This window comes from Ipomoea triloba, chromosome 15, assembly GCF_003576645.1.
Source record: "Ipomoea triloba cultivar NCNSP0323 chromosome 15, ASM357664v1".
NCBI lineage: Eukaryota > Viridiplantae > Streptophyta > Magnoliopsida > Solanales > Convolvulaceae > Ipomoea > Ipomoea triloba.
This window is the reverse complement of record NC_044930.1, coordinates 5,102,422-5,125,701: the sequence shown is the minus strand read 5'-3', so window position 1 is coordinate 5,125,701 and position 23,280 is coordinate 5,102,422. Positions and strand designations below refer to the sequence as shown.

General features: G+C 32.5%; 3 protein-coding genes across 9 annotated transcripts; all 3 read right to left on the bottom strand.

The window, feature by feature from the left end:
* Positions 1-4,618: 4,618 nt before the first annotated feature.
* Positions 4,619-9,182, bottom strand: LOC116007200 (protein yippee-like At3g08990). 3 transcript variants are annotated; one of them, XM_031247812.1, is made up of 6 exons: positions 9,034-9,163; positions 8,674-8,798; positions 5,757-5,800; positions 5,183-5,291; positions 5,020-5,075; positions 4,834-4,921 (listed from the first exon to the last, which is right to left on the bottom strand). In XM_031247812.1, the coding sequence occupies exons 2-6, from the start codon at positions 8,767-8,769 to the stop codon at positions 4,834-4,836; spliced, it is 393 nt and encodes a 130-aa protein (XP_031103672.1). In that variant the 5' UTR covers positions 8,770-8,798; positions 9,034-9,163. The 3 variants fall into 3 exon arrangements, with proteins under 3 accessions (XP_031103671.1, XP_031103673.1, XP_031103672.1); XM_031247811.1 differs by lacking the exon at positions 9,034-9,163 and having other exon boundaries at positions 4,619-4,921; positions 8,674-8,769; XM_031247813.1 differs by lacking the exons at positions 5,757-5,800; positions 8,674-8,798 and having other exon boundaries at positions 4,619-4,921; positions 9,034-9,182.
* Positions 9,183-10,632: 1,450 nt separating this feature from the next.
* LOC116006021 (protein FLX-like 4) lies at positions 10,633-14,066 on the bottom strand. 5 transcript variants are annotated; one of them, XM_031246267.1, is made up of 5 exons: positions 14,012-14,062; positions 13,825-13,890; positions 12,334-12,942; positions 11,345-11,484; positions 10,633-11,265 (listed from the first exon to the last, which is right to left on the bottom strand). In XM_031246267.1, exons 3-5 carry the CDS (start codon positions 12,870-12,872, stop codon positions 11,075-11,077), a joined length of 870 nt encoding a protein of 289 aa, XP_031102127.1. In that variant the 5' UTR covers positions 12,873-12,942; positions 13,825-13,890; positions 14,012-14,062; the 3' UTR covers positions 10,633-11,074. The 5 variants fall into 5 exon arrangements, with proteins under 5 accessions (XP_031102127.1, XP_031102131.1, XP_031102129.1 ...); XM_031246271.1 differs by lacking the exon at positions 14,012-14,062 and having other exon boundaries at positions 12,334-12,814; positions 12,914-12,942; positions 13,825-13,995; XM_031246269.1 differs by lacking the exon at positions 13,825-13,890 and having other exon boundaries at positions 14,012-14,066.
* Positions 14,067-14,535: 469 nt separating this feature from the next.
* Positions 14,536-16,901, bottom strand: LOC116005612 (E3 ubiquitin-protein ligase AIRP2). Its single transcript, XM_031245856.1, has 5 exons — positions 16,509-16,901; positions 15,833-15,983; positions 15,675-15,741; positions 15,326-15,560; positions 14,536-14,947 (listed from the first exon to the last, which is right to left on the bottom strand). Exons 1-5 carry the CDS (start codon positions 16,580-16,582, stop codon positions 14,737-14,739), a joined length of 738 nt encoding a protein of 245 aa, XP_031101716.1. The 5' UTR covers positions 16,583-16,901; the 3' UTR covers positions 14,536-14,736.
* Positions 16,902-23,280: the final 6,379 nt, after the last annotated feature.

The window sequence follows — 23,280 nt, the reverse complement described above, 5'->3', positions numbered from 1 at the left end:
CCGATCTTCCTTCTCCCCCATACAAACATTCACACTGTAACAAATTAAAGGTATAATTACTCAAACAATAATTATCCTACCAAGATTAGCTAATTATTAAATGTGAAAAGGGAATTGTAATGTACAGTGAAATCCAAAGATCAGAAAACTTACACTTCATGGAAGAGATATGCTTCTCCATTTACGGTTAGCAAACCCTGAAAACAAATGTGAAGTTCAGGCGTAAAAAATATATATTTGCAAATTAATGAATTTGTTAATTAATTCATTTAAAAGCTAAGGTAAATTGCACTTCATAATCATATAAATTTTCATATACACATACACATGACAATCATATTAGTTTTAATAATAATAATTACATATGTACATATATGGTTCTATCAATATAATATGTATCTATCATACTCACACACATATATTGATTTGTATGTATATATAGAGAGAAGAGGGAGAAACCATGGAGAAAATTTGATCCAGATGGGCTAGGTGTCCCTTGCAATGTTTGCACCTATAGAATGTTCCTTCCAATTGTTGCAAGAACACTCGACCCATTATATTGTCAGTTAAGTTACCTGCACAGCCTAACACAATAGTACAACTAACAAAAGAATAAAAATAAGTCCATCAGAATCCCATCCAAAATAAATAAGTAAATAAAAATATATTACCATTATAGAATATCATCATTATTGTTTCGTTGCTCATTGAAAAAACTAGTTGACTTACATGGACATATAAAGCACTTGATTCAATTCACATATTAAGGATGGTAATATAATGGACATTAAACCAATAAGTTGAGAATAATTAATAGGAAAAGATTACTGCTGGATCTATGCTTTAAAATTGTACATCATGACTGGAGAGCTGCCCAGCAATGAATAGCAAACTAATTAAAAGGCTAGCTCAAGAGGATATGATGGTATCCAGCTACTTAGATTATAGATCAGATAACAAGTTGCACGAAAATAAAAATAAAAATTCAGAGACCCGACGATATCAACGTTTAGAGAATCAAATTTAAAATGATATCATAGACTCTGATATCAAATTGATACGAATCTCGTAAGAAGACTTCATTCAAAGAATTATTGTCCAAGATGTTCTTGAATTCAATAAGGAAGAGTTACTCAGTTACCTTAATTGGTGCACACAGGATCACCCTCGAGCCTTGATTCCACGAATGACCAAAAAACAATCCTTAACACACCTCAAGCTACTCAAGAATGCAATCTCCGAACACCTAAGGCAAGTTTGATTTCGATAGGGCCACGAATAGCAGGAAGGATTCTTACACAAGTAGAAATTAAAACTGAAAAGAATTTTTATTGATAACTAGATTTTCTAAAATCAAAATACATGCACCCTTTTATCGGTGAAAGTTGTGTGTTAACTAGCCATTTTTAGAATAGGAAAAGAAATAATGAATCCTTCTAAAACTTAAAATAGAAAACAACTTTCCTAATCTAAAGCTATCCTTAACCCAATAATTTTCTCTCACTTTCTAAAATGAGTCTCACTTTCACATAATCAAATTTTACAAATTCTCACTATTTCTACATCCCTATAAATCTCTCTTACTTTTAAAAATGGGTCTCGCTTTCATTTTATATTATATATATATAATAATAAAATAATAAAAAGAACTTTTAAAAAAAGTAAAATAAAAAAAAACACAAGTTCTATGGCAACTTTTGCTACCTTTGGCAGCAAAAGTTGGTTGTTAAAGTACAAAGGGTGCCGAATGGTAGCCTTTTATGTGTTTAGCAAGCAAGCTTGCTAAACACATAGAAAAATAAAATTAAAAACAAAAACAAAAAAAGAGAAGAAGAAATTCATGTGGTGTCCAACTTGCAAGAGGGTATAATTTTTAGGTTGAGGACAACCAAAGTAGGATTTCCTAGACTAAGTAGGAAAACAATATCGATTGGGCTCATTATTGGACTTTCTTGACTCCTCCAATGTTCAAACCCACGTGGCCATGTGTAGCTATCCTAAGAGTACAGTTTAATTTTGAAACTTGTGACGACCCAATAGAAACTCTTAATGAATCATGTGCGGCCTGGTCCACATCACTCCAATCATTATTGTAATATTGTATGAATCATAATTTACATAACTACGTGGACCATAAATAAAAAAATACATTATTTGTGTACATAAAGTACATTATTTGAATACAGAAAGTATATTATTAAATAATGTATTTTTAGTATATTAAAAATGTACCTTGTATTTAAGCAAAGTACCTTATTGAGTATTAAAAATACATTATTTTATATAGTGTACATTCAGTACACAAATAATATACTTTTAAATATATTAAAATGTATTCTTTTATGGTCTACGCAACACTGTGTGAACTACGGTCCACCACATTATTAAGAGGCCATAAACAATAGTTGGATAGTGGAAGAACACACACCTTTCTAGTTCTAGACACCATTAGAGATAATACTTTTCTATCTGTTTTTGAGAACTGCCTAAAGTTCCATCTAAAAGATTTTGCATTACCTTAGTTGAAGCAATGAGCCTCCCAGTATTGGGGCACATAAGTTCACTTAGTTTCCATGTTTTTCGAATGGATATCTTAATTGTTGAGAAGGTTTTCAGAAAATGGTGTACAAAGTGTACTCAATAAAAAAGACAAGTAAATAAAATACAAAGATATATAGTAGCTAATAAGGTTGTTGATTCTATTTTCTTATTACATAAATATAATTTCAATTATCCAAAGAATCTATATTAAAGATCGTTTATTTACCATGGTATGGTACGTATACAAAGTCAATAGATCTTAATGAATATACAGTAGAATATATGGCTACAAATAGGGGTGAGCATGGATATTTATTGTTAAATTGAGTATTTGTATCTTTTAAAAATTGGATAATAATTGGTTGTTCTTCTTCTTCTTTTCCTTTTTATTTTTTTTAATGGGATGTTTGAAAAATTATTTTAAATTTAATTTTTAAATGTTTGAATTATTGTATTATAATATATTTTAATTTTTAACTTAGGATCCAACATTAAAGATCTGGATCCAATTTGTCATTTGCCATTGACGGATTGGATTAGATTAGGTTTGCACTACAAATAATGGATTCGAGCGGAATTTTCCATATCTTCCTTTACTAAATTGGATGTGAATGTGAATGAGATTTTTCAAGCCTATCTTTAATGGATTAGATGTGGATGTGAATAGAATTTTTCAAATCCGCCATTAGTAAATTGGATGTGAATTCACCCCCGCCATTAGTAAATTGGATGTGAATTCACCCAAAATCCGCCGACACTCACCTCTAGCTGCAAAATATGACCTAGGGGAGTGTTTTTTTTTTTTTTTTTGGAATGTGATGTTTGAAAAAATTATTATTATTTTGATTTTTTAAATGTTTGAATTTTTTATTATACTTTATTTTATTTTTTTAACCTAGAATTTGTCATATGATTCACAGCCAATCCGATCTGATCCGTCATTAACATATCGAACTAGATTAGTTCCACAAGACCACAACCCTAAAGGATGCAGATGGAGATGAGATTTTCTAAATTTTCCTTTAGCAAATTGAGTTTGGATGCAGGTGAGATTTTCTAAATTTGTCTTAAGCGGATTAGAAACGAATATAGATGGAATTTTCCAAATTTCCTTTTAGTATATATAATCTAGATTCACCCCAAATATGCTCATATCCACTCCATGCTTACCCTAGCTACAAAATACAACCTAATGCACCGAAGAGTATCCCAAGTATCAAAGGAAGAATAGAAAAAACACCCAAAAATATACAATCACAAAATTATTGGCATAGTGTCATATACGAATAAAAGTCTTAGTATAAGAAGGGAAAAATACTATCATGCATGACCGAACCATTGAAAAATGAAAAAAAAAAAAATTTAATTAAAAAATGTTGTAAATCGAACCTGAATTGAAGGGAGAGAGAGGTGAGACACAAAACAAATCACTCCACCTCTAGAGCAAATATAAAAATGGGAATAGGATTCTTGTTTCAAGGAAGTTTTTGTAGAGGAAAATAATCAAAGAAGGATTTTTAACAAATGGGAAGATGGTTTTTGAGGTTTTATTTTCTTGCAAATTATGTTTTGTGTGGAGCCGGTGGAGCTCATATGTTGAGCAAATTTAAGTAACGCACACGAAGTGCGTTGATTTAAGTAACGCACACAGGGTGCGTTGATTTAAGTAACGCACACAGAACTTTGTGTCCAACATGGCACGTGCAATGCACGTGCCATGATAGGCTCGTTTTTAGCCTCTTTTTTTTTTTTTTTTGAAGTTTGTCAGATTTTTTCCCTTTTTCGTTTCCTCCTCTTTTCTCTTACTCATCTCTCTCCTAGTTGACACTTCAAAAATTGTGTAAAATGCATAGTTGATGAGGATACTCTTATCTAGCACAATCGAATTTTCGTTTTTTTCTTATGTTTTTAAGAATACGCTTACATTTTCCATCTCATTTATACTCTACTCCCTTAGAAACATCGTACTAATCGAATTTTCTATCGACCTGAAAAATCATTTCTACAAGTAAAATTCTACTTGTGAAATGTAATGGGTTCAAAACCTGTATAGGCAGGCAGCAAGTTGCATTGGGTATGACTAAATTTTACTCATTTATTTTACAGGACAGGCAATCATTGTGAAATGGAGAGACAATCTCCATTCTAAAAAGTATATGCTGCAAAACTTTGTGTGTTAGGCTACTTGCATTATATGGGTCACTGAGCTGAGGATGTACAACTGGAAGGGAATAATAAAAGACAGATGATTACTTCTTAAGTGATGATGGGAGATGAGATGAGATCAGATCATCAGGCTTCATCGCCATCACTCCCTCCTTCAAGCTGAGCCTCATGGCTACCTGAGTAGCCGCTTCCATCAGGTCCCAGTATTTGGAACCTAAATCAGTTGGAGAAAACGTGAAAACCTTGATCTGGTATGGTATATAAGCACAAGGAAAGGAGAATTCCAAAAGTATCGATCAGTGCAATACATACCTTTCCAGGATGAATTTCCCTTCCTTGTATTTCTGGCTTTTGTCCTCAGCGGATTCCTGGAGTTAGCACAAACTTATCACCACAAACTATTGGAGAAACTATGTCAGAAGGATGTGTAACAATAGGTGATTCAAGTGTATCACGTGACGAATGAGAAACTCACATATTTCCAGCCAAGCAAACTGCAACAGCCCACACAATAGATGTCAACAACAGTGTGCATTCCTGTCATCATCATCCGCTCTTCCCTTTCCCCTTCAAACACATTAACGCTGTAACACAAAAGGAGAGATTGAATTGTTATGGCATCAATATGAGGGCAGCAGTTCTTTCTGCAGTTCCACAAGAAAGCTAAGCACACAACATTAACGAATGCGATTAGTTTTGAAGAAATAAAGCTCTTCTCAACAGAATTGTTCCCGTCAATTCTCTGCAAAAATGTGAACTGTGCTGTTGATGTAACTCTGTTCTATCTATTCAAAGTTACGAGCAAAGAAAAGGCATGCAACTTATTAGTAAGATCACAAGGCCATTCATTTGATCATAATTTTCATTTAAAAGTTCATATGCACTCTTTTGAACTAATATGAAATACAAAATATGAAAGCAGGAATGGGGATGTCCAGAGGAATGCACAGCTATCAAAGGCCTGAGTTTGATAACAGCTAGTAAAGATCGCACCCTGTTAACCATATCCTATGTTGGAAAAGTTTGGCACTCTACCACTGAATACTTACACATTCTCAAAGAGATATGCCTTTCCATGCCTGCTGTGAAAAGACTGAAAGCAGAGGTGAACACTTGGGTTAGAATTAAGCAAGTAGACAAATGACAACTAGTAGCAGGATAACTAGCATATTGGATGATAAAAACATCAACAAAGCTGCACTGTTTAGCAATTAGTACTAATAGCCTTCTTCTATAATGCTCAGTGCAATACACTCATTTCAGATGTCTGGCATTGCTTGGGAGTTGGAAAACTGGAAAAGAGTATTAGAAGTTATAATTTAGGTTCAACATGTGAGCTCCCAACTGACTTGGACAATGGTATTGGGCCTGCGGTTTAGGGCACAAATCTAAACAAGAAATGAAGAAAAGCCAAGTAGTGAAATGGACCTAAATGAGGATATTTTCATAGAGTGACAGTGTTTCCTTGCATTCCATATTACTAGCATTTAAATAGGATATGTATTTCATATGTGCATATTAATGTCTATCTATAGATATGCATATACATTTGCCCTTGCATTCTCAAAGGAAGACATGATGAATAAATCGAAAAGACGTACATAGAAAAACAGGTTAATGCATATAAAAGCTGACAAAAGAATTCAGACTAATTTCTCCTCTTTTTTGCCTGTTCTCTTGGGGAGAAATAGACGAAGAGTTGAGGCAGGGGAGGCTGAGAAAATTTCATCATTTTAATGATTTGTCCAATTAGGACTTCCAATTATTTTGAATGAAGGGTTTTCATGTCTTTGAATAGCAATATAATTTTTACTTTTTTAGTAAAGAATCTATGCAGCAATTATAACTCTCTTGTTTATATACAGAATGTAATAAATAACAAAATAATAAGCATGTTGTTGAATCATGAAGCAAAGCTATGCCCATTAGGGAAAGCAAAACATGTTATCTAATAAAAATTCAAAATTGATACTTAAATGCAGGTCTCCAACTACCAGCCCAATAGCTTGGGGTAGTTGGTATGCAGGCCTACTAAAGCAACTGCAAGGTCAGAAGAGGATAAACTCTTGTATGTGTGCGCCATGTTGAAGAGTTCTGGGCCAAACCTTTTCCTGAGTAAGAGTCAAACTTTGTAGGCGCAACCTAGGTGAAATCCGGATTAGTCCAACAATGGTGAGGATATTGGATGCTATATGCAAAAATAAACAAGGAGAAATACAGATTCATCACTTTGCTAGCCTATTAATATTTGCATAAGTTATATCTGGTGTACTGTCACCTTACGTTACAACTGAATATTCAACTAAACTTATGTATATAACCAATAATAAAGATTGCCAGCATTAGAACTCAATACACAATTGGCAATTCCATTGCAAACATTAAGACTAAATTCATTAAACAAGGAAAACCACACTATGTGTGTAGACAAAGAAGCAAGTGATATTTACAGTGTACTTGTGCATACTCCGTTGGGCAAACTAGAGATCATCCTAGCTGAAAGATCAGATTGGGCAACAGCAAATACATGTCACTAGACATTTCCATATTCATTTGACCACCATAATAATGACCAAAAAAAGTTGATCAAATTGTTGAAAATGTAAATATGTAATCCTCTTTTTTGTTGGGGCTTCAGATGAACCTAAAAATTTTTGTTTGGTAACTGGATTGTTTCCACTTCATGAATATAGTGTAACCAAGGACTGAAACAGATAATTTAAATTCTGACTCGAATGCCTAAAACACTGTTGGAACTACCTGTTTCACTGTATTGATGTACTTGAAAGTTCTTCCTGTCAACATTAAGGGATTTGATAACACTCCAAAGCTCTAGAGATGCCTAAAATTGATTTTGTCCTACACTAGCACCATGTTCTTCCATGTCTCCAAATGTCCCAATGCTTGGAAATTATATCAGTCCTTGAAGAAGAGTTTGATGCCAAAAAGACTTACAGACATGAATTATTCTCCTTCAGTCAAGTTGATTTTCTTATATTGTACCAATGGTGGTATAACACAAGGAGACTAGGAGAGCATGTTTGGCAACGACTATTTGAGTGGCAAATGGATGCAACTCACGTGTCCATTAACAGATGACCCAAGATGCCTCACAGTAAATACAAATATTCGCATTCCAATCATGCAAGGGATGAAACCTGAGGTGCAATTATTTATCTCTCTTCTATCCTACCTTTTGATGGACTATCCTCCACAAAGGACGTTCACATACTTGTGCATCAGAAGGTTATATACTCATATCAAGGATCCATTAGGCTATGCCGCTATGGCATTATTGAACCTTACTGAACCTCACTTTCACTCAAGAACTACCAAGCAACTGGCATTGTCAGCTCACCCACTTAAGCCTATGGTACCACCGTTCATCTCTCCTTCCCATAAAGCTTTATGAGTCACCCTAGAAGTAGGGGACTACTCAAACCTTGTTAAGGCTCAATAACTTCTACACCACGTGGTCATAGCTAAGGCTCCCTCAGCAAATCTCATCAATACTGATCCAAAGATAAACAACCTTGCTTTCACTCAATAACACTGGTGCAACCAGCTTCGTCAACTTAACTCTATATTCAGATGTCAAGACACAACAACAGAAAAGTAAACCCAGAGTAAGCTACAGCAGCATGATTAATCCCTAGTAGGAATATAGGATAAGCACAAGAATTTCAAAATCAGGAAAGTAGAGATCAAACCTAAAAATACCTACAGAAGATTTGTTTCCTTTCTTTAGATAGATCTATTAATTTTTTTTCTAGACTCATCACTCCTACAAGTTCCATAATCACGTACAGGCAGAATAAACATGCAATTTGCCCAAGCCCAGCCCAGTCATGTCTGAATTTGTCACACACATACATAAACACATTCATACATTTATACAAATACAGATATGCAATTTTGCATACATGTGAAATCGTACATCAATATCACACACAAATAGAGAGAGACCTTGGAGATAATGTCATCAGTCACAGCCAGGTGTGCTTGACAGTACTTGCAGCTATAGAAACTGCCTTCGAGAAAGAGCAAGAATAGCCTACCCATTTCCGCACTCTCTTCAAACAACGAAAACCCTTCAGAACAATAATCCCATTTTCAGCTAAAACAAAAATAAAACAAAACACAAACCAATGAAACGTAGACAGAAATTACGTCGATCAGACCCAAAAATGGATATATATTAATTAATAATTAATCGGCATTGATTGGAAATGCTTCATAAAATAAGAAAAATTAACCAAAAACAGAAATTTAAAAGTAAAAATAAAGGAAGAAAAGATGATCAAGATTGAAGAACAATTATCTGACCTCGGTGCAGATGAGAGAAGAACTGGGGAAGATGAGTAATGTGGTTGAAGCAATTGATACATATGTAGCTCACATACTTGTAACAGTTGCTATGAGGTGCAAAATTTGCGAAAGAGACAACTATTGTATTGAATCCAAGTTTTTGCCAAGAACAGGAATAGAAATGAAGATCGTATATTTGTATTCCCATTTTATTTGTACTGTATCATTTTTTTCCGTATTTTTCTTGATTAATTCTTTGCTGTTTTACACAATTACACTTCCGTCCCTGCATTCAAAAATCAAAATATGAAGACAACCCAACAAAGTTGATCAGATTATTAACTAATATTACAAGTTTGATTTTCAATGAAAGCGATGTATCGATTTTCTTGGTTTGAGCCGGTCAATTATAAGGCAACTTAAATTAGTTTATGCACGGCTCGTGCACAATGGAGACATTAAACAAATAAAATTTGTGCAATTTGTTGTTAACTTATGCTCTTAACAATGCTCAAGGCAATAACGGTAAGAAGAGAAAATGAGAAAAAAGATTTCATTCATTCATTCAACGTTTCTACGTATTACAACAATATATATATATATATATATATATATATATATATATATATATATTATATATATATTTGTAACGGAAGGTAATAATGATAAACATAAAACTCCAACCGTTACGGACGTTACATAATTAATGCTCATAATGTCTAGAATAAATTATCTTTATAATACAATTAACATTTTTTACTTGTTTTTTTTTTTTTTGAAAGCAAACATTTTTTACTTGTTACTTTAGATACAATAAATCAAAATAATGAGTGGTCATTTAACATAATTGATTTTAAAACGTTTACATGAATGGTATGTGGTACTGGTACTGACATGTTAAGTTATTTTACATTTTTACCTTAAGCATGTTTAATGTCTCAATTACACTTTTTTTATTGGGTTACACTTGTGTAACGACGGGTCGAGTCAAGATGAAATGTAATACTTTAGTCATGATTTAGTATTGCATTTGTTAGTATAAGTATTATATTTCATCTTGACCCGACCCGTCTCACATATAAAGATCTGTAAGATGGTCTCATACAAATTTTTGTCTTTTTTTATTCGGTAATCCAATTGTATAGTGTAGAAGTTCAATACCGTATTTGACATTTTTTTAATATAAAATATTAATATTCTTAATCCCAATAGTGTATATATATAAGCTTTAATATGATAATATTACTTACTAATATAATATTTGAAAGTGTCAATTGAAGCAATTCGTCTTATATAACAATTGAAACAACAACATATATATATTTTTGGCTACATATTTAAAGTGAATGGGAAAAAATAAAATGAAAGAACCTGACTGTTCTTTTATTACTATTTATACACAATAAATATATAATAAACATAAGCGCATATATAAAATATATAAATATTAAAATATTTACAACATAACAAAGTAACAAACTACGAGTAATAAAAAAAATACAAATCTAAGATGAAGCGTTCTATTTGCAAAATAGAAATCCAAAAAAAAAAGTATAAAAAATTAAAATAAAATAAATTATGATACAAATTATAATAAAAAAAAATTAAGCATAAAAATAAGGAATAAATATTAGTCATTAAAGAATAAATGTTACAATAAACTTCAGTCTTTACTTTGAACCATTTTTACCATTACAAAAATAATCTTATAAACAACAGGTATACTCACAGGGCAATACCTGCTAGTTTACTAAAATACAACACTTTCTCCGGGCTATAATTTTCCTATATCACAGTTCATTCATATCCTTCAGTTATTTGGTAATTTAATACCATCAATCACTTAAGCTTAGATAGAATTTACAGAAGTAACAGTCAGGGAATTCACAGACAATTAGGCACACCTTCCCCCAAAAGCCCCCCACATCCCGGCCCAACAGTGCTTTGGGAGGACGGAAAAACAATCAGGCACACCTGTAGTTAGTAAAGGGGCCGGGGAGATCATCTCCAGCTGAAGCCCCAAGGAAATGCAATTTACTTACTGCCTAGCATGTGAAGCTTAATATGTTCCTCGTCCCCAGGCAGGATTTGGAGGGACGGCTGCTACTCCAATAGGGGCAGTTCCAGAAGTGCCTCCTGTAGAGTGAATGCCCATTTGTGAATGAGGCCTTCCATAGCCATCCATATACGTCATGCTAGCATGTATTGGAGGAGTTGGGTGCATATAAGGCTGACCATATGAGTTGATTGCTGCATGGATAGCAACACTTGTAAGTAAGAACGTAGGAGAGGGAGAGAATAGGATTAGATACTAGCACAAATTTGTTACCTTGAGCTCTCCTCTCTGCATTTAACACCTCAGTCCGCAATCTTTCCACTTCTTTAGCCTTGCCAACCAGGTCGATCTCCATAAGTTTCATTTGTTCAACTTTCGTTATGTTTAGACCTTTCTCATACTCAAATGTCTTGCTTTTGCCTCAAAAAAAAAAATAATAATAATAAAGATCAGTAAAAAATCACATGCTGCTATCTCATTATATTTCAAAAATATGCCTAAAGCGCATGTGCTACATTTTTTCACATAATCACATTCTGTTTCTTCCACACTAACATGAGTAGGCGTGCTACAATCTCTTAAAGGTCAAAAAACACAACAAAGAACCAGAGAAAAGCATCCAATAGCAATGCCACAAATGCTAGGACACATTTAAAAATTCAATAGTTTAACGAATCCTCAACGCTAAAACATCTAAAAAGACAAATAAAAAATCATATTTATTGATGTGAATCCCAAACAAAGCAGAATGAAATAGCATCTGGTAGTGTTAACTGTTAAAATTTAGTATAGGTGGAAAAACACTATCTAGAAGTCTAGAACCCAAGGAAAAGCATAAGAAATGTGATAAATGCTTGTACTCATTCAAGAATTCAACACACGAAGGCATCCTGAAAGTCAAGACACACATAGAGTCCTTAGTAAACAAGACTGCATAAAACATCCTGATATGAAGCCCAAACCAAACCTAAGCATAACAAAATTGCATATATTATTTTGATGAATAAACTGATTTAGTACCACTTGCAATTGCAATCATTATTTTGAGGGGGCTACAAAGAGGGTCCCCATAATTCTTTTGGTTTGCTCCAAATAAGGTACTGTTGATTTTGTGGTTAGTCCAAATATACAAATCTTCATGTACTTCTCCGATTCCCCTAATACCACTGTCTCCATACTCCCTCTGCAGCCCTCTCCTCCAAATGAGAAAATAGTAGCAGTAATAGAAAAACAAAAGGAGCAATCCTAAAAGCTATGCTTACCGTAACTGTTGGTGTTCTTGCTGCAATTTTTCAAGTTCGGTGTGCATTTCTGGTAACTTCTTGACCTCTAAACGAGCTTTCTCCAATTCTTCAGTAGCATGCTGTATTTTAGCACTCAACTCCTGATTAGCGGTAACTAATTTCTGCACTTCATCAAGGGATTGTTGTAGATCCTTCTTGATACTATCAGAAGCTTGAATGTCCTCTTCCTTCTTTGCCATCTTATCCAATATGACCTGAATCTGAATATCACTTTCAGTTCGAATACTTCTAACATGTTCTCTGAGTTTCTCTATTTCCTCATGAACTGCAGCAAGATCCTGCCTCAAGGCCACAAGAGTAGATGCTAATTGATGATTGTCCGTAACAAGCTGCTCTATTTCTGCTGCTTGGGAACCTAATCTGTTCTCCAAAATGTCATGAAGAGGACGTGAATCCATGGAGTGATGTGCAGCAGGCAACAAACCATAAGATGTCATTCCTGCAGCAGGAGTAGAATGCCCCTCATACATTGATGGAATATGTCTTCCAGTGGCCATATAATACAAAATGTCACTATCTTAAAAGGGAAAACAATTACTTGGTCTCTGATTGCTGAGATGAAATCACCTACAATTTTATTGTAGAATTAGTGATAGAAAAAATAAATAAATTGCTTGCTTTATTAGGTGCTATACTAATCGATTCAAGGGTCACAATGTTAGGATGGAAAACAAAACATATGAATAAACAAGTAATTTTGTATACACCCTTTTGACAATCAAAATATGAAATAGTAAAACTTATTTTCCATTCAGAATGAAATCAGTATCCAAGGTAATTCATAAATCGCCAACAAACTATGAAGTATGAACACTATTGAGATGTCAAACATCTCGGAAAGCAAACTCATTGAATAAGAGTAAAATCGATGCAGTCTCGGAGATACAACAAGAATGTGGTCATTGAACCTGATCTTTTAGCCACTGGCCCTAGCTAGTAGCTACAAACTATATTGATATTTGATACTGAGAGGTAAATAAAGTCCCACTACCTCTCTTCAAGCTTATAGAAATTCCCTCTCTCCCCAAGCAGAAAGATCATCTTATCCTCTCTGCTAATAATATTTTTCATTTTCCATTATTGCCCACTCATATAACATTGAAAGTAGATTTAAAGATGGCAACAAAAAGGTCACTTTGACAGTGTATTTGTGATTTCAAATTGCCACCTGGATAATTGTTTTTCTTGAGACTAGAAAAATTATGACTAGGAAGAAAACCATGTTCTTTCAGCCACCAAAATAGTTATTTGTATTCATGACTTTTAATTTATCCCTTCTCCATTTAGTTTCAGGATAATATACAATCTCTCCCTCTTTTTAAGGTCTAAGAGAAAATGAATACCTAAGTAGCAAGACCCCCCCCCCCCCCCAAACATCAAATTAAATACTATGCGTTAGCAGCATTGGCCTATAATTCACTTCATAAAACACCATTTGATAGAAGGTACCCATAGACTATCGTGTCAGAGACTCTGAATTAGCAGCAAAATAAAGACACAATAAACTCCCAAAGCCTGTGAATTATCACAAAAATTATTAGAAGACCAAAAAACAAAGAAAAAACAGTCAATTCCTAAATCCTAATACAAGCGAAACAAAAATCGGAAAGGGAATGAGATTGTTCGATTGTTTTACCTCGGCCATAGCTGATGATGAGAAGAGAGCAAAATTCCCTTCCTGTGTGCTCAGCCTGAAGAACGAAATTCGTTGACGAGGACCTATGGAGTTATATATACATATGTATTGCGGGCCGGGTAACTAACCCGATCCCCTATCCGGTTTTCCTAATTGATTAAATCAAAATAATTTAAAATTGGAGCAACGCAAAGTTGGTTTAACTGTTAATTGATAATTTTTTACTCAATAATTGCAGATTTCCTACTCAATAATTGCAGATTTCCATTGTCATCCAAAAAATGTACATATTTTAGTAAAGTTACAATAAATATTTTTCCATAAAAGACTAATTAAAAATCACTTAAAACTGTTAATAAAATTGTAAAATTGAAAATTAAAATAAATTTTGCAAGAACATCTTGTAACTGTAAGGTTAAAAGTTCATCAAATTTTATGAACGCAACACAAACCGAAACAGACAAAAAAAAATGGCATCTTTCATTAGCTCCTTTGTTGGGTTACTTAGTGGGCAGTATATAGTGTTCAGGCAAGCATAAAATCTTGAAAAGAATCCATTTGTACATTAACAATGAAATAATTACACTGCAGAAATCATATCAACCTTTGCTGGCAATGGCCAACACACCTATACTGTAATAAAGTTCTGAAGCAAAGAAGCAATAAAAAAAAAAAAAACCATTGTTGTTATATGTACAAATTAAATCACCCCTTAATATTAAGCATTATCTAAAGCAAGGATCATAGGAAACAAGTGTTGGATCTGGAATGCTGAGAGGCAGCTTCTCTATGTATATGATAAGTCTCATCAAATTCTCCTTTGCAATTGCACCCAAGTCTGCAATTTCGCTATTGTGTGTGTAGATCCAGAGGTCGCCCGAGTCCACCCTTTTCAGACTGTCCCGACAAAACGGGCATGACTGTGATCGAGCACGCCTAAAACAATCAATCCATGTAACAATTCATCAGCACCAGAAAGACAACTTCGAGAATGCATTGTGCAAATGTGGAAGCAAATATCCTAAATCACAGAAGTATCAAAACTATCGAGAGAATTAGTCATATGATGTCAAAGAAGTTCTTGTTAACATGTTACGTTTAAATGTAAATCCGAATAATCTTGATTTCTCCATTTCCGACGTTGAGTTGGGCTGCAGATAACTTAAATTAGTGCAGATATCAGTGTCTAAATAACAGATTGCAGCCTGGCAAAACAATGTTAGTTTTCAACTCCAAGCAGATTTTAGTACTCTTAACATATTAACGGGACGAGAAGTCAAGAATTAGGTAACATGGAATGTTCCGATTTCTTACCACTTCCTATAGCACTTCATACATAAAGAATGATTGCAGTCCGGCAAAACAACCTTCGTCTTCAACTCCATGCAGATTCCACACTCTTCCTCCCTCTCGATTTCAACCTCGGGAATCTTGCCCTTGCTTGTCTCGTCCCTTTTGCTGTATTTGTTTGCACAGAGCTCTCTCTGTTTCTTGTCTTCGACATCAGTTATGCCCCGTTGGAGTAGCAAAAGAGACGGGAATATTACCCCTGTTCAATGTCGTTGTTCGTGAATTTAAACTCATCACCAATACGACATTCCATAACACTATACTCTCCCACTAAACAAAGGAGAAATTTTTAATTTTTGTACCAAATACTCACCATAAAACTCTTTAATAGTAGCTTTTCGTTCATGCACATACATACTCGTCTTGCCATCCTCATAAGCCTGTAATCAACACGAGTCACACGATTTCACGACCACATCAAAGATTAACAACACCACAGAGCGAGCATACACAAAGAACTGCAAAATTAACCTTATATATTAGGATCCTGAGCAATCCTAATGCACCCGCGAGATGACAATTAGTCCACCGAACAAGAAACAGAAAGACATGAGCACAGGGACTATAAGAAAGCCTCATCTGAAGGCAAGCCCCTTCATATTCTCTTGGGTAATCAGAAGCCCTGCATCCCAGAAAGACACTACTAAATTATGCAACATTAAAGAGAAAATAGAGAAAAAAAATGTGGAAATCATTAAACATGGCATTCAATGATCACATTCCAGAGGGACATTCACAATTGATAATGTCATAATAATTCATAAATCAACCAATACAGACTGGAAAATTGAAATCCCTCCAGGAAAATGCAAAATGGAAGTCAATACAGTGAGCTATTCTAGGAAAATGTCCAAAATGTCCTGCTAGAGAAGGTACAACCCAACATCATTAAGCTATCAAATTTCATAGATACAGATATGGATAAAAGATTTAAACTGCTCAACACAAATTCAGAAGGTAAAGTTCTGGATAAAGATTTATACTTTCTAAAACAAACCAAACACAGAAATTCAACCAAGCAAAGTTAGACTAAGGAGAAGAGAATAAAGTACAAATCCCAGAATCTCAACTAAACCTCCATCCAGCCATACCAAGAACTAAAAAGGGAAAAAAATATCCAAAAAAAACAGGGGAGAAAAGACAATACAAGGTATTGGCATGTTGAATATCGGCTTCAAGCGCTTTGAGTGAATCTTTATAGGACTTCCTCATCACCCTCATGAATTGTTCCCCTTGCGGTATTAATCTCTACTCCCATTCAATCAACCACCCAAACTTTTCCCCGCCAAACACACCCCAATTAAGTCAACGAAAACCCCAGAAAAGTCTCAAGTTCTGATCTTTTTGGCAGCTGAACAGAAATACAGAGCCGGCGAAGGATGGTTTGGGTTTGTGCAAGAAAATGTTGAGAGGGTATTTGAGTGTGAGAAAGAAGGGATTTGTGGGGGCGGTGGTTGGGGTGAGGGACACTGCTCTTTCGAGTGTTTCGCTTGAACCGCACGCCTCTTCAGGTTTTGCAGTTGAGCTTACTGAACTACACCAATTTGCTAACTCCGTATATAGATAGGCTCAGACGTAGAGGAAGATTACTTGATGAGATGAATTTACTACTCCGTATTTCTGTATTTTAATTGCCCACCACTTCTAACATATGTAACTACTAGTAATAGTACACACTCTCACTATTTCCATAACTACTTTCTCAATCTATTGAAGCACAAAGAGTCAATATCTAAAGAGATAAACTAATTTAAATTCCATATAGCTGACCAAATTTAAACGAAAAAGGTAAATAAGTCATTGCCGCTGAAAAGCAAACTTGAAAATTAAAACTTTATAGTTATTAAACCAACAAAATGACAAACTTAATTAGTTGGGTTACATAAACACCAATTTCGGGTATATTTGTCAAATGAAGTCACACTTTTGTACCAAAAACACTATACATTAATACTCTCACTAAACGCCATGTATTCTTATTAATTATATGAAAAGAAAACAAATGAGATGTTTACAATTGCCAATTTGTCACATTAAAACTAAAATAAAAGTTGTTCTCAAAAAAAAAAAAAAAAAAAAAAAAAAAAAAAAAAAATAAAAGTTTAGATGTTTAGTGAAAGAATAATTTTAAACTAGTTAAATTTACTATTTTGCCCTGATAGATTGTGTTATAAGAATCAAATTTTCATCTATTAGGCTATCCCTATCGATATGAAATATTCTTTCACTTTAAAAAACGGATTCGACTTCCGTATCATCAATTTTTTATAAATATAAAAATTAAATAATAAAATAATTAAAAATAAAAAATAAAATTAAAAAGTACACAAAAGGCTGCCATGCTGTAGCCTTTTACAGTTTGTAAGTTTCTAATTAAGAAAGCTTGCAAGCTACATGACTTGCAAAGTTAAACAAAAACAAATTTAAAAAGTCACTTCATAATCCAAATTATTTTACAATTGACAAAATTTTCGGGACAAGGACCGCCTTAGTCAAATGAAGTGACACTTTTTTAATGCTTGTTTTTCTTTATAGACTAATACTTGCACTAATCGACATGTCTTTATAATAGGATGAAATAAAACAAGTCATTTACAATCGTCATTCACCATTTACCAATACTATATTATGACGTTAAAAATAAGATAATTTTAAATGTGTAGTGGAAGAATATATATTTCTAAACTAGATGAATTTACTATTTTAGTCAAATTCCGACGGACTATACAATAAGTTTAGTAAGTACTAATAAGAACCAAATTATGATTTATAAATCAAATGAAGTGACACTTTTGTATAAAAAGAAGAATACATATTTCGTTCAATAGACTAATAGTCTCGCTAGTTGCCAAGTGTCATTATTAATCGGACGAAAAGGATGGAAAACCTTATACACTTAATTTTAAATATGAATATTAATAAATATTTATGAGTAGTTAAAACTAGGCAATTGTAGCTAAGGTGGAGTTAAGCTTAAATGTTGCAGAAAGGAATTGAAGACAAAACAATTAATAAAAGAAGATAGCAATGAAGATTGAAGAAGGTGAGAATGCATGCACGTGTCATCCTAAGGATGTGCACTGTGCACAATTGTATAGTAGGATCTTGTATACACAAAAGAAGATAGCAATGAAGATTGAAGAAAGTGAGAATGCATGCACGTGTCATCCTAAAGATGTGCACAGTGCAGTGTATGGAACGTAAACAAATTTGTGTCACAACGTACGTGCCAGACATCCCCGTCCTCATCACCCTCTTCAACTTAACTGGATGCCAATTCATTAGTTGAAGCCGACAAAGCGTACCCCAATTAATTATTAATAATTATAATTATTAATATTAATTAGTACTGTTGTTGTTGTTATATACTTATATATGCATCTCTCATTATCTCATATGAATAATTTAGATCCACAGGTAAAGTGTTTTGCATCCGTTTAATCAATTTTGATTTTTCAACTTGAACCTAAATGAATATTACATGTACCAAATATGTTTTATGGAGATTCACGAATATCCCAAATGCGTGGTAGTTATTATTATAAACTAAAAGATTAGAGAAGAGGGCTAAAATTTTAAACTTTTTTTTAAGCAAACACAAGAGTTGGGTGAGACTCCAATCACCCAAAGTCCCAAACTAGGTTGAGAGCATGTAATTTTTACTAGAGCATCAGCTACATGATTTGTTAATCTATTAATATGTCTCACCATGATACAACTGAAAGAATGGTTGAAAAAATCGCTTAGGCGTTCTTTGGGCGCCTAGGCAAGGATTAATCGGCGCCAAAGACCTCTATTTATATTGTATTATGAAGCTTGTTCTTCTTTTCTAAATTCAAGTTTGAATTTACTTATTGACACTCCATGTAGGATAATAGTTATGTCCAAAAATTATTTTTCAAGTTTCGTGCTACTTTACTTTAAAATAATCTTTCTTCCAACTTTTCAATCCAAGTTGAGAATTTTTCTGCCAAAGGCCTTATAGTTGAACGGCATAGCTGTTGTTTCTCAAATGAGAGGTTTTAAGTTTGAACCTCAATGTGAGGGGCATTTGACTCTTTGTGCTTCAGAGAAGCTGAGAATTTTTCTAAAAAGTGTTGTTGTCTAAACTGTATTTCTTTCCAGCACAAGCCCCCACCCGATGTCGATCGTAACCACATCATTCCCAAATTACATAAACTCATAAATAAAAATTTTATTAGAAAAATGAAAAACAGAAAGTATTTTTTTTAATTTCTTTTTCCATTTAAACACACACACACACACAACTCATTTTCATCGCTCTTTTTAAAAAGATGTAATATATTCTCATCAGTTCCTTAGAAGACATTCGCGTTTGTTCCTCATATAAGTTGAACGAAATTGTCATACATTCACTCATTCGAAAGAAAAAACACTATAACTAAAGACTTTTGTATATCATAAGAGAGAACAATCACATTTTTGTTTTCAAAAGAAAAAAAAAAAAAAAAACAATCACATTTTGTTGTTGTTGTTTTAATTTGCTTCTTCCATATGTATGACTTTATTGATAGATAATATCTTTTGAAGTAAGTCTTCCAAGAGCTTTACTCTGTTGACTAAGGACATTATTTAGGTTCCATAAGAGAGCTTTACTCTGTTGACTAAGGACATTATCTTATACTGTACTATTGATAAGAGATATTATATATCTTATTTTTATTTTGTTCCAAAGTCTTCTATGGAGATTATATCTTTCGTTCCCCTAACCCTTCCGAATTCCGATTGATCAAACAATCTCTTATGAATTGCAATTTTTTTTATTTTTGACTAAGTCTACTACCCAACTACATCTTCCATTTTGATTTACGTTCTTACTGTATATCTTAATCCGGTTGACTAACTTTGTGAATTTTGACTCTTGATTTCTATTTTTGACATTTATAATTTTTTTTAAAGAATAAACATTACATATTAATTTTTGAAATTTCCTAATACATAATATAAATAGAGTAATTTCATTTTTTGTCATAGATTTATAGGTCATAATCCACTTTTAGTCCATTTTCATGACATCCATCTTTGGTCCTAATATTATTGTGGTATAACTATTTTTGTCCTCCATTAAAAAAATCGTTTAAATTCCGTAAAATACAAGGGATTTATGTCTTTAATTATGATTTTTTTTTCAAAAAATAAAAATAGAAATATAACAGGTCAATCCGGCCACTTTGTATTAAAAAAAAAAAAAGAAAAAGAAAAAAGAAAAAAAAAAAGATCAACATGTTATTGCATTTAACAATGTTTCAATGATTTTATTGACGGGAGGCTAAAAATGATCATGTCATAATAATACTAAGATCAAAATGCTGTTTTGTGGAAAAGAAGGACTACAAGTTGACAAACATCTATAAATCTAGAAAAAAAATGGAATTAACCCATATAAATATCATCAGAATATGTTATTTATACTTATGCTAACATTATCACCTTTTCTTTAATTTGAATATATTCAATTCAAACAAAGATTCCCTTTTGATACCAAAAAAAAAAAAAAAAAAAAGAGTCGTATGCATGGTAATTAAATTGATGTTCATCACTTTTTTCCTTTAAGATGCGGACAGGGATTAATATAAATATGGTATGAATTTAAATATGTCTCACATAGTTATAAATTATTCAAGAGAACACGTAGTTTAACAAAAAAAATGATAATTATTTGCTTTTAAAAGTTGGAAGTGAAAGTGAGGGAAGAATGTCTCATGACCAAAGGTGAAGTATAGATTACTCAATTTTTCACATAAAATAATAGTCAATACTGAAATTTTTATTTCTAAGCTAATTCCTTCTAGTCATGGAAACTACACTAGAATTGAATCAAGACAAAGTCTGAATAATTAATTAAAAATTCTTCATTATCATTTTTTTTTATTGAGAGGATGATATAATAGTTTTACTTTATAATAACTTACAATTACTAAATGCACTCCAATAAGAGATTCCAAATCTCTATTCACAAGTAACTATAAAATTTAAAATATTTCAAAGAATAAAGACAAATTTTTAAAAATGAGAACATCCCCAGTCAAATTGATCGGATAGTCAACTTAGTAATTACACAGTTTCAAATTTGACTCTTTGAAAAAGTGTCTATTGAGTTTGTTGATTGGCAGACTTCATTAAGAACGTGCATTCGGATAACAACTAATGATTTTCTCATAAATCAAAATACTTAAATATAATTGCAAAGTTGATGACATATGCTAGTTTTTTGTAAGCACAATATACCCAATATTTAAGTTAAAGAATATATTACAAACTTACAAACACATAATAACAATGAACAATATCAAATCACAATAATAACAAATCATATCACAAATAATGCCTAACAACTCACATATAGCTAATGAAACGAAATCCAATTTGCACCAATACTATTATTAGTAACAATTAAACCGTAGAACACTTAAACCCCAAACTCCCATAGTCACATATATATTAGTATTAGTTATGATTTTTGTATATTATTTTTATCATTCTATAAATGCTAATTTATGACATGTTATGAATTAAATATTTTTACAATTTTGTTAGATTTAATTGTAGATTTAAAAAAAATTAAATTTTTATTTTCTAAAAAGAATTACATTAACATGTCTAATAATATGTTCTAAACAAGTTACCGTTACTCGTTTTATGTGAAACCTGTTAATTAAGCGTGTCTATTATATCAACTCATTTAACCAATTTAAAAATCATATTCATGTTTGTGTTTGTGATATTTAGAATTATAATCCGCTAACTTTAACAAGTCGTATTTGTATTTAGTCTTATCCTATCTGTATCAACCCGTTAACAAACCATATAATTTTACTTGAATTGATAGGCCTAGTTAAACACGTAACTTGTTGGTCATCATTGACAGTTAGTTTATCAAAAAGAGATGTATTGGTCTACTTTTCTTGTCATGTATATAGTATTAGCAAGTAAGAATTAGGAAAAATTAGTGTCATTAGGATTAGCTGATAATCATGCGTAATAACAATGATAATGGTAACCAATCATTGGGATTTGGGGCTCTCATGATAATGACATGTCAACTTGTCTTTAATTAAAGAGGATTATATATACTTATAATACGAAAAAAACAAATATTCAGCACCATACGTGGAGTAATGAACTACCCTTTTCCTTGAACCACCAAAACTCCAATATACCAAACTTCTGCTTGACGCCATACATAAAACAAAACAAAACAAAACCAGCTGGGAATTCAGTTTGATTGGTTTTGAGTAATGTTACTCTTTTTAAAAAAAATTCTCTGACATGACATTATTTGATTGGATTCTTTAACCTTTGATTTTAACCTTTGATTATAATAATATAAACGAAGAAAATTTATGAGGGGACAAAAACATTTTCCTTTTAATAGGTTTTTAAAAAATATCAGAAAAAATGTTTAAAATTTTAAATTATATAAGTATCAAGTTAGGTTCAATTTTTATCAAATCAGCCTTAGCTTAAAATAATATTTTAAGAAGATATAATAAGTATATTAAATATGATGGAGTAAATTAAATTACAAATAATATTTATAAAAGTAATAATTATAATATAATATTTAAACTTTATTATGTATTTTTTTAAAGAAAAATTCCTTACGATGATGAATTGAAATAAATTAAAGTTTTTCTTCTTATGTGTCAACTATTATGTACTGTGATGATATCTCTATTACCATTCCAAATGGGTGGTTACAGGATCGAATCTCGATGGTGGGGCATTGAAAGTATAGAACAAATACTACCAAAAAGTTTTTTTTTTTATGTATTATTGAACTTCTTTAAATAGTATTATAAAATTCATCGGGTGTGTTGTAATTATGCATATGATAATATTATTTGTATCAGATTCCCAACTATAGTGAAATACCATATATACTTAACTTAGCCCTC

Bases quoted from the DNA above. Each gene is read 5' to 3' on its own strand.
- LOC116006021 (XM_031246269.1), bottom strand. From the start codon at position 12,872: ATGGCCACTGGAAGACATATTCCATCAATGTATGAGGGGCATTCTACT. The intron at 11,485-12,333 runs GTAAGCATAGCT...TTGAGGCAAAAG, and splicing joins CAAGAACACCAACAGTTACG to CAAGACATTTGAGTATGAGA. The intron at 11,266-11,344 runs GTAACAAATTTG...CTATCCATGCAG, and splicing joins TGCAGAGAGGAGAGCTCAAG to CAATCAACTCATATGGTCAG.
- LOC116007200 (XM_031247812.1), bottom strand. From the start codon at position 8,769: ATGGGTAGGCTATTCTTGCTCTTTCTCGAAGGCAGTTTCTATAGCTGC. The intron at 5,801-8,673 runs GTCTCTCTCTAT...CTCTGCTTTCAG, and splicing joins CTGATGACATTATCTCCAAG to TCTTTTCACAGCAGGCATGG. The intron at 5,076-5,182 runs GTGAGTTTCTCA...TGCTAACTCCAG, and splicing joins GTTTGCTTGGCTGGAAATAT to GAATCCGCTGAGGACAAAAG.
- LOC116005612 (XM_031245856.1), bottom strand. From the start codon at position 16,582: ATGAGGGTGATGAGGAAGTCCTATAAAGATTCACTCAAAGCGCTTGAA. The intron at 15,742-15,832 runs GTTAATTTTGCA...TGTTGATTACAG, and splicing joins TCAGGATCCTAATATATAAG to GCTTATGAGGATGGCAAGAC. The intron at 14,948-15,325 runs GTAAGAAATCGG...TGATTGTTTTAG, and splicing joins ATGAAGTGCTATAGGAAGTG to GCGTGCTCGATCACAGTCAT.